This window comes from Stegostoma tigrinum, chromosome 3 (assembly GCF_030684315.1).
Source record: "Stegostoma tigrinum isolate sSteTig4 chromosome 3, sSteTig4.hap1, whole genome shotgun sequence".
NCBI classification, from domain to species: domain Eukaryota; kingdom Metazoa; phylum Chordata; class Chondrichthyes; order Orectolobiformes; family Stegostomatidae; genus Stegostoma; species Stegostoma tigrinum.
In genome coordinates this window covers 39,129,421-39,142,944 of record NC_081356.1, presented here as the reverse complement: position 1 = coordinate 39,142,944, position 13,524 = coordinate 39,129,421, and the positions used below count along the sequence as shown (strand labels likewise).

Here is a 13,524-nt window from a genome sequence, read left to right as displayed (position 1 = left end):
AAAGACGACTTAATGAACATGTAAGATTTCAGAGCAAAGTCCAATCCTTAGACACTATTTAAATTCATAACATGGGCAGCATTTTATTGCAACATGTGAAGCTGGCTACTGCTTTAAACTTACCTGACAATAGATTTCAGACTCCTGACAGGTGTCCTTTGGTTTACCATTCCTCTGAGCTAGTGGGGACCATATCAAACCAATTTGGATGGTCTAATTCTAAAATTTTCATTTGCAAAACATATTGCAGCATTGGGACACTGGGCTCGCAACCCTCTCCAATCATGATTATGAATGATAATTTTTTTTTCACCAAGCATGATTAATTCTGATTAGGCCAGCATTTATTCTTTATCCCTAAATGTACTTTAGATGATGGTAATGAGATGTGCACTTCAGCCACTGTAGTTCATGGGGTGCAGCTGCTGTGCTATTAAAGAAGACATTTAATGATTTTACTTCAGCCATGGTGTAGGTACGGTGATATAGTTCCAAATCAGTATGGCATATATCTTTGAGGGAAACCTGATGGTAATGGTGTTCATATATCTGTTTCTCTTGTCCTCTAGGTAGTGCAGTTTCCAGATTTAGAAGGCAAATAGGGTTTTTCCCACCATTTTTAAACCCCAACATTAGTGCAGAAAAGTCCAGCCACATACATAATACTAAAGTCAATGATACTAATTAATGAATGTTGATTTTGCAAGTGGTGAATTGTCCAATGTAGGTGTGATGAGTATAGAAAGCACATGTATTTTGCATATTGTTATATTATGAAAAAAATTGTAAAAGCCTTACAGAAGGGAAATAAAGGAAATAGACTAAAACATATAATAGAAAAGCCTGGACTTTCATCCAGTTCAGAATTATACTTAACTGTTTTTTGTGTTTTTTTTCTCAGGCTGGGATGTCTGATTTTGTGCTACAAATGCAAGGAATAGTTCTCTCAATTGGCAACCTAGTGTCAGATTCATACTTTAATTCCTTTACAAGTCCAATTATCAACAAAAAAGTTGAAGATAAAACTTGTGGTGAAGGACCAAGCCTGGCAACTATCCTTGAAGATGACAAGTATTTGGTGGAAACCATCCAAAAGATTCTGGTATGATTTATCTTAGCATTAGCAGATTTAATACTTAATGAAACAAAAGATGTTTGAAAGAAAGCATAGTCACTGATTAATTTTCTTAAACTGTTAATAATTAGAAGTCTTTGTGATACGGTATCAGTAATGTCTTATTGAATGCAGAGACTTTTTAATGTTCTATGTATTCCTTCTATGGTCTACATTTTCCTAACATTGTGCCTGTTGAAGTTCAGTTACCTTCTATCATCTAAAGAGGGAAAATTGAAGAAAATGGTATCACTGGCACACATCCCACCAACTAATCCATGCAGTATTTGTGGAAGATTTGGAATAGCCTTTCTTTTTTGGACTATATCTTGCAGTTCATTGTCAGAGACAAACAAAATTGTTGATTAACAATGGTCAATACCAGGGAAAAGGTTAGCATGCAAGATAAGAGCTCATGGTATTAGAGCAATATGTTAACATGAATGGAGGTTTAGTTAACAACCAGGAATCAAAGAATAGGAACAAATGGAACAGTTTTACTTTGATGGACATCCCATGATAAAAGAAGTCAGAGTAATGTATCCAAGTTTGGTTACTGTGGAATCGTGGAATTAGAAACTGTTCCTAGTCCTATTGAAGTTAGAGTCATAGAGATCTACAGCACAGGAAAAAAAATACTCTGTGGCCCATTGCATCCACACCAGTCAAAAAAAAAATTACTCCCATTTTCCAGTACTTTATTACAAGAGAGTAAATCAAATCAAACACATGCAATATCACTTAGCTAACCAAACACATTGGTACTTATTTTAAGGCTGGTTTGGTATTTATTTGTATAGAACTAGAAGGCAATGTCTGAAGATAACCAAAAATTCAAACATCACATAATCTATAGGTGCAGATTCTGTTGTACTGTCCACCAAGTAAGTGAAAGTTTGACGTGTTCGAGCTGATGCTGTTTTATATTCGAGTTAGGAAGTCCAAAGTGATGACGTATGAATACTTTATATTCAATTTTATCTCTGGACCAATTCAGGATCATCTGTTCAGTTCACTTCCTTTTATGTGCCATCAGCAGTGAGAACAGAATGCTGTAGTCTTAATGGCAAATTTGTAATGCAAAAGACCATTAAATCCAAGTGACAAAATGAGATCTGGTGAGTTTTTAGTTCCCAGAACTTATTTCCAGACTTAGGGTCAAACTTCCATTCAAACTTATTGAGAGTTAATGACAGCCCATCAGGCAGCAAAGAGCTTTGACCAGCTGGAGATCGCTGCCAAGGACCTGTGAGTACACACTGATGGCCAAGTAATTCTCAAGAAGGGGAATTCTGATTAATGTAAGGCCAAAGGCTTGGTTGAGGAAAGTTTATAGTTTCTTGCAGCACTTTTTCTCCAGATGACCAGCAAGATAATTAAAAAGTAATTTTTAAAGGTGTAACTTGCATAGCCTCTTCTCTCCAGCTCCCTTTCCAGACAAATTGGCATTTGACCTGGTGGCAAAAGAACCACTATTCTTACATTCAGTCATCAAGTTAAAATCACACAATGGGTCTGGATGACAATATTAGCATTTTTAAAGGTTCTGCCAACTTGGGGTGGATGTCCTAACAGCCTGAAATTTAAAACTGTGCTCAGCAAATCAATAGAAAATGAATCGGCTATGCCCCAGCTCTATTTGAACTCCCTTGCTGCCTGCTTTCTGCCAGATAGTGGGAATTAAAGCCGAGGTCAATTTATCCTTTAAAATGGTTGTAAAACTGTTTTTCTTCGGTTGAACAAAAAACATTATTGAAGCATATGCTTCAGTATGCTTCAAAAGCATATATGAAATATAAATTGAAGATCATGAACGTGCAAAGTTTGACTTATGGAGCATGGGAACAGGAGTAGACTATTCGGCCTTCAAACCTGTACCACTGTTCATGGCTGATCTTTACCTATTTCCATATATCTGCCTTTGGCCCTTATCCCTTAATACCTTTGCTGAATATAAATTATTGACCTCAGATTTAAAATGAATAATTGATCCAGCATCAACTGCCATTTGTGAAGAGAGTTCCAAATATCTACCACTCTTTGTATGTAAAAGTGCTTCCGAACATTTGTCCTCAATGGTCTGGCCCTAATTCTCAGACTATGCCCCATAGTTCTAGAATTCTCAAACAATGGAAAGAGTTTCAATCTTTTCCTGTTAATGTCTTGAAGACTTTGATCATTATCACTCCTAACATGCTAAATTTTAGAGAAAACAGGAGTAATTTGTATAATCTACCCACATAACTTAACCTCTGAAGTCCAGATGTCATTTCTTATAAATTTACATTGTCCTCCCTAAAAGGACAATATATAATTCCTCAGGTGCAATGCCCACATCTTCTCACTGTAAGTGGGCCCTAACTAAGGTATTGTACAATTGCAGCATAACTTCTGCATTGTGTACTCCAATCCTCTAAAATAAAGGCCTACACCCTTTAGATTTCTTGATTATTTTCTGCATCTCTTAGTGACATTTTAAAGATCTATGCACCTGTACTCCCAAGTCTCTTTAAACAGTCACTTTATTTAATTTCATACCATCTAGAAAGTACCCAGATCTATCCTTTTCCAGTCCAAAGTAGAAAACTTCATAATTACTTACATTGAACTCCAGCTGTCACAGTTTTGCCCATTCACTAAGCATAAAATTACAATGGAATATTGATGGATTATCACCTACGCTGTCTGTAATGCCACGTAATTTTGTGTCATCAGCAAATTTGGATATGCCATTGTCCAAATTGTTAATAAATAACGCAAATAATTCAGGCCCGAAGACAGATCCTGTGCAACACCATTGGTCCCATCCTGTCAATTTGAGTACCTACTCATTATCCCTACTTTCTGCCTGCCACTCAACCAATTTCCCAGCCATGTCAGTAATTTTCCCGAAATTCTGTGGGCTTCTACATAGTTAACAGTCTCCTATGTGGGAGTTTATTAAAAGCATTCTAGATGTCCATATAAAGAACATCCATTGATGTTCTCATGTCCACTACCTTAGTCACCCCTTTAAAAACTTGAATGAAGCTCGCCCAGTACGGCCTAGCTGTCATAAATCCAAGCTGGTTCTCCCTGATTAATTGAAAATTTTCAATGTGTTCAGTTACCCTACCCTTGATTACAGACTCCAAAAAATTCTCTTCTTGATTGTTAGGCTAACTGATCTGTAATTCCCCCTTTTTTCCTCGTTTACCGTTCTTAAAGAGCAGAGTGGCGTGCAATTTTCCAATCCAGAGAGGCAGTTCTTATGCCTCGGGGACTCTGAAAGATTAAAGTTAGGCCTTCTGCAATGTGCTACCCTATTTCATTTAACACCTTCAAATGTCAACTGTCGGATCCCAGGGATTTGTCATTCTTAATTTCTTCATTGTAGTGATTGTAACAAGATCAGCCAGGTGGACGTCCTAGAATGAGTTCCTTGATTGAGGCTGTTAATCTGGTCCAATCAGGGATGTCTGGCTGACAGATATAAACAAGAGTGCCAGAGATTTTGGTCACTTTGAGAGCTGGATTAGTGTCAAGGACTCTCCATGTGTAAATAAAGGGCAACTTAGTGATTGGATACTGGTCTCTTTGGAGCTTTCTCACTCATTATTGATGTTTTACTTACACTACATTTATTTAGTCTCTGCACCCAATCCACTATTCATTTCTTCAAGACTTCTGGCAAGCTATCCAACTTTTCTACTGTAAATACCAACACAAAGCACCTTTTCAACACGTCTGCTATTTTGGCATAGTTATCGACTACACCTCCACCTTCAATTTTTAGTGGGCCAACGTTGTTTACCCTTTGTGTAACTATAAAATTTCTTCTTATTGATTTTGATGTCCCTGGCAAGTTTCCTTTTATAATCTCTTCCAATAGGACTGCTTTGTAGCCCTTTGCTGGTCTTTGTATCTTTCCAATTCAGCCTGATCTGCTCTGTTTTTTGCAATTTTGTATTTTTTTTTGTTTAATGCTGGCCCTTGTCTCTAATAATCCATGGCTGTTTTTTCTGCGAAGTGGAGCTTTTTTCTTTCAGGGTTAGAAACTGTAACCAATGTAAGCTACTTTTACTAAAGCCTAATAATTGTGAACGTGTTATTTTACTGAAAATTTCATTTACTGATGCCTTCTAATTTACAGTGCTTCTAAATATTAATCCAATGATTTTCATGTTTAGGATTGTATTGAGTCAGGATTTAATGCAGCAGTTACATTTGCAGAAATGTTTGAAACGTTTCGGACAGATTTTCTGGAAAATGAAGCCCTTGATTTGCCAGGTCTTATGAAAGAGGAACATGGTATGCTTTTCAATATGGAATTATATTGATATAAATCTAACTTGATCTGGTTTAGTTTAAATTTGTGCTTGGGCATCACACAACAAGCGACTCTTATTGGTTAGCAGCACAAACTTCTTCACTTTATCTGTACATAATTCTACTTAAATGTGTAATTTAGGCGAGAGCTTGAGCAACAAGTGAAAATGTTTGTAGATCCAAGGAACAAAATGTTCCATGTTTTTCTGTTGCCTCCCAGGTTTTTACAAAACATAAATTTATTCGCTGAGGAAGGGTCACCAGATGCAAAACATTAACTCTGATTTTTTTTTTCTTCACAGATGCTGCCAGACTTGCTGAGCTTTTCCAGCAACTTCTGTTTTTGTTCCTGATTTACAGCATCCACAGTTCTGTCCATTTTTGTAATCTCATCTTTATCATTTGTCTCTATTACCCCAACAACCTGCAATTCTGTAACTTTTAAAAACTTCTGGATTTTCTAATAACACCTCCACAAGTTTTCCAGATGACCCCTGTCTGGTTTATTTTATAATATTTGCACTAATTCTAATATTTTGTTTTTTCATATTTTATAGAGTAATGTAGTTCAAAATGAGACCATTCATCATTTTGTACGTTTGATGTGCAATGAATCCTGCTGCCTAACACATTTCTTAAAATGTTTGTCATTTTTTCCTTTCCACGTACACATCCAATTCTCTTTTGACAATCCTGATTGAGATATATATAGATTTTATGTATTTATCATTAAAGTAGTGCATTCCAGATCAGAAAACTCATTCCATTAAAAACATTTCTTATCCTCACTTATAGTAAGTAAAAGCAATAACATGTCTTTCAGCCTCTTGAGCTTGCTTTTCCATTCAACCAGATCATGGCTAATCTTCTACTTCTACACTATTTTCCCACACACTCTCCATTTCCCTTTCATGTCTTTAATATCTAGAAATCAATTAATGACTGTCTGCAAAATATTCATTGACTGAGCCTTCACATCCCTCTCGGAGTCCAAAAAGTTCAACACCCTCTGAGTGTTTTACTGCTTCCTCATTTCAGTCCCAAATGGTCCACCCTTTATTCTGAAACTATGTTCCTTGGTTCTAGAATCCCCATTACCCTTAACTCAACCAAGAAACCACTCTTTTACCCTGTTGAGATTGTTAATACAATGAGATCGCTCCTCAATTTTCTAAACTCTGGAGAGTACAGGGTTAGTCTTCTCGATCTCGCCATCTCAGGAATTGCTTTGATACATACCTCTATGGCAAGTATGTTGTTCCTTAAATAAGAAGATGAAAATTTTTCACAATACTTCAGGGATAGTCTCATTAATGCTCTGCACAAGCAAGCAAGACATCACCTTTAAGAAATATTGCCCTTGCCAGTATCCAATAAAGAAAACTGGTTTATGAGCGAGATGACTTATTAGACTCCTTGCTTATCTGCCCGATCTTCCTAGACTGTCTGGCCATCACCCATTCCCTCGATGCAATGAGGTCACCTCCCTAAATATTATATCCAAATAGATCTCAGCATTGCAATGCACTACAGTGATTCCAGCTATTGCTTTCGTCCTGAAATCTGAAGCTCAAGTTTCTGCCGCTAATGACATTTCTTACACATGAGGTTGACTAAGCCTATGGGAAGCTGTCAAGATGTTTTACACTCCAGGAGCTGAGCTCTCCTCAACTTTACTTTACAGACTATTGTTTATAAACTGTAGGCTAGACAGTAGAATCACTCACCAACTGCTCATCAATCAATTCCTTCCTTTTTGCTGATGTCATTTTAATTACTGAGATAATGTTTGGAACTTTGCTTGCATACTTCTGCCATCAGCTCATTTTTATGCCCTTCTCGGCCCTTGCTCCTTTCCCCTGCTGTTAATTAGTGAATTCATTATTTTCATTTTGTTTTAAAATTAATGCCTGTCTCCACTACCACAGTGTATAAATTTAATCCTTCTTAATACAACTTAATAATAATTACAACTTAAAACTTAAAACAGTATAGTAAATTCAGGTCATTTCTTCCTACCTGCTTGTGTCCCTTTATTAATTCTAATAGTTTCTTTAATGTTACTTTACTTAACATTTTTAATCATATATCTTAAGTGTCTTACAGACATTCTCTAATGGTAGTTTCTCACCAACCAATCATCTCAGATGTCACTGTCTGGTTCTTATGCCAAGATACTTAAATATGTATTATCTAGTTATCATTCCTCCTGCCAGTGGAAACAATTTAACTCTATGTATGATATCAAAATCCTTCAATATTTTAAATCATTACTTTAAATCTGCCTTTAACCATCTCTGTTTTGAGCAGAGCAATCCCAGTAACCCACATCACTGTACATAACTGAAATCTCAGCCTGTTACCATTCTAATAAATCTCTACTGCATCCTCAGATTTTGATATTTCTTAGTTATTTTATTCTTCTTTTCTCATTTATTCTTGGTACTTCAATCAGCAGACTGAGTACATGGTTTAACATCAGGAAATATAAAATTGTACTTCTAAAAACAAGAGTATTAACCTTAAAAATAAAACTGCCAGATGTGTTGGTAAATGATAAAATATTAAGTTTGGTGTCTATGTTTAATGCAGATATTTATTTCTTTACGAGTTGGCTGGAAAAATATCACAAGCAGCATGCTGATGCAGTCAGTATTAAGCAGACTAAGAACTTGGGACTGCTGCTGATAGATAACACATCTCTCAAGAAGACAATAATCCCTTCACCTGTACGCTGTCTGGAGGTAAACATTATTCATTTGAGATAAATCTGATGGCTTTTTAAAATTCATTATAAGCATTTAATGAAGTAAGTCAATTTCGAGGGTATTTCTTACAGTGTGAAACTAATGACCCTGAAGGGTCTAGGCCCGAAACGTCAGCTTTTCTGCTCCTGAGATGCTGCTTGGCCTGCTGTGTTCATCCAGCTTCACACTTTGTTATCTTGGCTTCTCCAGCATCTGCAGTTCCCATTATCTCTCAATTCTTTATTTTGTGTTGTGATTCAACATTCTATCAAGGAACGCCAGTTCACTCGAGCATCTAGACATCAAGCTGCTATTAGTTTCATACTGTAAGAGGTCTAGGCCCGAAACGTCAGCTTTTGTGCTTCTGAGATGCTGCTTGGCCTGCTGTGTTCACCCAGCTTCACACTTTGTTATACAAAATAAAGAATTGTTGTTCATTTTGTAGTGATTAACTTCATGATGAAACTCAATTCACAATGCTTTCCAACTAGCCAGGTTAAAATAATTGGCCTGCAGTTGTTGGATTTATCGTTACACTATTTTTGTCACCAAGGGTGCAATGTTTGCAATTGTCCAGTACTCTGATATCAACCCCGTGTCCAATGGACATTGAGAGATTATGCTCAGTGCCTCTGAAATCTCCACCATGACATCCTTCAGTATTTTTAGATGCATCTTGTCTGGTCCTTATCAATTTTAAGTGAAACTAGCCTTTCTAATATCTCCTCTTTAACAATTTTTAGACAATTAGTTGCCTGCCAGCTGCTTTGTCTTTCAATGCAATTTCAGCAGCCTCTTCTTTCTTGGTGAAGACGGATGCAAAGCACACATTCATGTCTTCTACTTGCAAGAGCCAATCCCTTTTTGATCCCAAATTGGCTCCACCTCACATTTCATTATCTTTCACTTATTTGTATGCCTCCAAAATACTTTGTATTGCTTTTTATGTTGCCTGCACTGCTTTTCTCATCATGGATGAAAACATCTTTTCTCAAAGGATCCTCTTGAAATTATCATGAAGGCTATTTTTTTCGATTTTCATGGGCTAATTTTTTAATTCTCATTTACTCATTTATTATGTTAAACTGTCACATAGTATGATACTTGCCATGTCTGTGCTGACATTGGGGTTGTTGAACTCACAAACAAATAAAATTAAAATACCCTAAAGACACTTTTCATAGACTGCTGAGGTCATTGCACGGGCATAAAGCTAGAACATTTTCACAGGCAGTTACAATCTTATTCACTGCACCTTAAATCTCAGTCTCAGATTTAAGTTTGTCAGTTGATAGTGTTCATTACAGTCGGGTCCTCAACATAGTTTCCTGCATAGTAGCTCTGGAACTTATGTGAAGCTAGACACTCCAAATTTATTTGCAAGGACTTAGTTCCCTCAGTAATTTGGAGTTTTCTTGGTTCCCAGTTGGCTACCTTTCTTGACAAGTTTAAAATTGTTTTCTCTCCTTTGCAGCATGTCTGTCAGTCACGCTTTCAATCACCCTCTCCTCAACTTCACTCTTGCAGTTGCCTTCTTCTGCCTTTCCAACTAGCCAGGTTAAAATAATTGGCCTGCAGTTGTTGGATTTATCTTACACTATTTTTGTCACCAAGGGTGCAATGTTTGCAATTGTCCACTACTGTGATATCAACCCCGTGTCCAATGGACATTCAGTGAATCTCCTCACATATATTGAAGTCTCAACATGCCCATTTAATGGCTCCTTTCCCTACTTCGAAGCTTCCTTTGTTCTCCCCGTCCCAAATCCTCCTTCAACCATCTCCTCCCACACCAAAACTCAGACCCCAGCACAGAACATGGAACTCCTGGCAAAGGCCTTTCCAGCCTTGACAAAAGTCCCTGCATCTTGGCCAGTGGTGACTTTCAACACCCTCACTTGCTCCGAGGACTGAATTCCCAACCAGCTCCCTTCCCTTCCGCTCTCATCCCTGACCAAGATCTTTCTCCTCATCTCCAAACACGTCCAACTGACCTCTGATCCCCCCCAAACCCAGCTTTCACCACACTCACCAATCCTCTCCCAGCTGTCACACTAGCAAATCTTGATTCCTCACCCTCCCCTAACTGTTTTCTTTTCTGCTTACTGCTCCTCCCATCCTCCTGCCTGTTGTGGTATTGCAACCCTCTGATAGGTTTACTGTGTTTAGAGTATGATAAATCTACATTTCCAGATGTACTTTGGCATAGGAATTTGTAACATAAAAAAGACAGGAAGTTTGTAATTATTGCAACGTATTAATACGCTTTAATTAGTGTGTTCTGTTTCACCCTCACTGTGCTCTTTTATATTAATAAATATCTGTCCCTTTGTAAATCCATTCTGTTAAGTGACCATGAGCATATTTTTAAAAATTTCACATTTGGAAGAAATGTCTAACACATAGTGGAAGAATGAAACAGGATCTTTAATTGTTTGCAAAAGGCTATTCTTAAATCTATTTAAATTGGTTAAGTCACAAAATAAACATTTATTGTCTAATGTCTATAATTTGATAAGTTTGAAATGAGCGTTGATTTGATTATTTATCACTTGAGAACGTATTAATATTTACAACGTACAGAAAGTAAGAGGAAATGTAATTTTATTTTTGATAATAAGATTCACTATTTTGATTTCTTTTGGTTAGGCTATTAATGAAATTCTTCCAGTTCTTGCCAAGAAGAAGACAGATGATATTATTCACGAAGTGCAAGATGCTGAGTATAAACTTGAAATAGTTCCAACTGGTACCATGGAGTATGTGAATAACTTGCTATTCCTTGATGAAATGCAGGATAGGGTAAGCTGCAAATATCTTCATAATACATTTTGCAAAGCTGGTAAAGTTCCTCCCTCCCTCTCAGAACTTTTCCCCTTTACTATTATCTATCTTTCTTCAATAAGTGAAGAGGGAGATTTCAGTCATTATAGTTTGCAATTGTAGGCAAAAACTGAGTTTCTAGCCATTCCCAACACTCTGCAGTACTCTGGCACTGGTGAATTTTTTGGTATTCTCATATTTAGGGATTGAAAAATAGGGTAACTAAAATGAGGATTAATTTTGATTGTATGTCATTTGTCATTAAATCATGAACTTCTATTGATTTATGATTTTGGCTCACTAGAAATGCTTTCCCGATATATTAAAATTATAATTATAATTTGATCCTTTTGATAGCTTTTTCTCATTAAGGATAATAAGTTTATATTTGATTCAGTTTAATTATATGCCTTGTTGTTATTTATATATGCTTAATTATTTTAGTTTTTGATTTTGTTTTCAAGTTTTCCCATTAAATTGGAAAGTAGATAGAAATGGTGCAAATCTTGTTCATGTGATTCAACAATTAGAAGTTTTCTCTTTTAAACTACCTTAGGTCTGAGGAGAAAGAGAAAGACAGGGAAACAATTGAGTTTGTATTTCGCATGCATAAAAAGCAAGTTAAAAAGAATAATAAGACCTATAACTTTCAATCTAATTGTAATCAAAGTATCATCTGCAATTTTAATTTAATCCTCATTTGTTCCAGCAGCAGTACTAGGATTTTTAAAAATATATATGTTAATAACATGGACTTAGGTCTCAGTGGCATAATTTCAAAGTTTAATAATCCAGTTGTGAAGTAATGCAATTAATAGTGAGTAGGGCAGTAACACATTCAAGAGAATGAACAGACATTTGACAGATCGAATTTAATGCAGACCAGTATGATGTGATACATTTTAGTTGGAAGAATGAGGAAAGATAATATGATTTATGATTTTTTTAACCTTAGGATATGTAGGATAGGTTAAATCCAAAACATCAGGAAGTTTAGGCAAAAGAATGCAAAAGATTTAGACAATACAAATTGAATGGGATGCAGGATTATAGAGTTCTGGGTGTGTGCCTACATAAAGCATGTTGAAAAAATGCACATTGTATCCTTTTTTTAATAAATAGAGCCCTAGTGTACAAATACCAAGGGCGAAACTTAAAACGCATCAAGTGTATAATCTCGGGATGCATGTTTACCTAAAGGTTCACAGTAATGTTGAGACACAGTTAACTACTTCCCATGATTACTACCCTTAGGGGATCTGAGTCTTAAGTAGTGACATGAAACCACAACTATGAGCAGACTGCAATTTCTCTCTTTGCTACCATAGCAAGGGACCAACAGTACAATAACATTAGATAGTTAAATTATCAAAATGTCATAATCTCATTTTTACAATTACACTTGGTTGGTAAGCATGACGCAGATTGAATTAACAGAGGTAAATCTACAGTCAGATGTACATGTTCAAAAGCAGTCTGTTAGAAATGCAGTGTACTCTTTTGTCTAAACTTCCTGGATGTATTTAATTTAATATGTATATGATATTGCACATCATACGTATCCCAAGGTTAAAAAAAATCCTTTCCCATACTTTTGCTGGAACCTTCCATTTTCATTGGTGTCTTGCTCAAAAGGTTTTGAGACAGCACATATGCGGTTTTTAAATATTATAACAGAAAAATAATAGACTAATTTTTTTCATTTGATGGAAAGTCTACCCTTGATTATGACCCAGTTGTCATCAAGCACAACACAAGGCACTGAGCATTTTATTTAGACTGCAACAATTCATTGCAATCCTGAGAATGTGTTGCATTGATGGAACTACTATCTTTTACATGTGGACATTGAAACTGAGGCTTTGTCCAGTGTTTCAGATAGATTAACAGTAGAAACTAGAGATCTTCTGATACTCTAAGCAATATTTCTCTGTCAGCTAGCACCACCAAAATAGATCTGGTATTAATGTCTTTTTTTATTAAGGGGCTTTTGAGATGCTTACAAAATCAGCTTTATTTATCCATGTGACAATACTGGTAACACCCAAAAAGCAATAGACAGGTTGGAAAGATCTTTGAGGTGTCTTGAAGACATGAAAGCTGCATTATGATGTCAGCATTTTACTTTCTATTAATTCTGGAGATTACTTTTCTGTTTCCCTGGTGGCTTGTTCCTGGAATGCTATCTTCTGCCCATAAATTATTCTTTTCAAAAGTTCCCCAGTGATTGTTAATTATCTAGATTCTTTGCTCACCCTAGGATGCGAATGAAATTGTAGAACCATCAGTTATTTGTTAACGGTTGTGCACCTCTTCTTGATTTTAGTTCAGTGTGCAAAGGCATCTTATGTATTTCTAAGTCTTGGAAAACGACATGAACAGGATCACAAACAGTAGCCAGTGTTGCAGGAAATACACGTCAGTTTCATTCTATAGATTAATTGCAACATTTTAAGTTGGATTTATGACTGTGACAAAATTTATGGCATTTACTGACAATTGCATTGACTCATATCCTTCACAGTGACATGG

At 36.2% G+C, this 13,524-nt stretch overlaps 1 protein-coding gene across 1 annotated transcript in view; it reads left to right on the top strand.

Moving 5' to 3' along the window:
- dnah6 (dynein, axonemal, heavy chain 6) overlaps positions 1-13,524 on the top strand; it is a 241,124-nt gene that overhangs the window by 27,943 nt on the left and 199,657 nt on the right. Inside the window, exons 11-14 of the mRNA XM_059644490.1 lie at positions 902-1,102; positions 5,284-5,404; positions 8,015-8,166; positions 10,819-10,971. Coding sequence (XP_059500473.1) covers positions 902-1,102; positions 5,284-5,404; positions 8,015-8,166; positions 10,819-10,971 — 627 coding nt within the window. The remainder of the gene's footprint in view (positions 1-901; positions 1,103-5,283; positions 5,405-8,014; positions 8,167-10,818; positions 10,972-13,524) is intronic.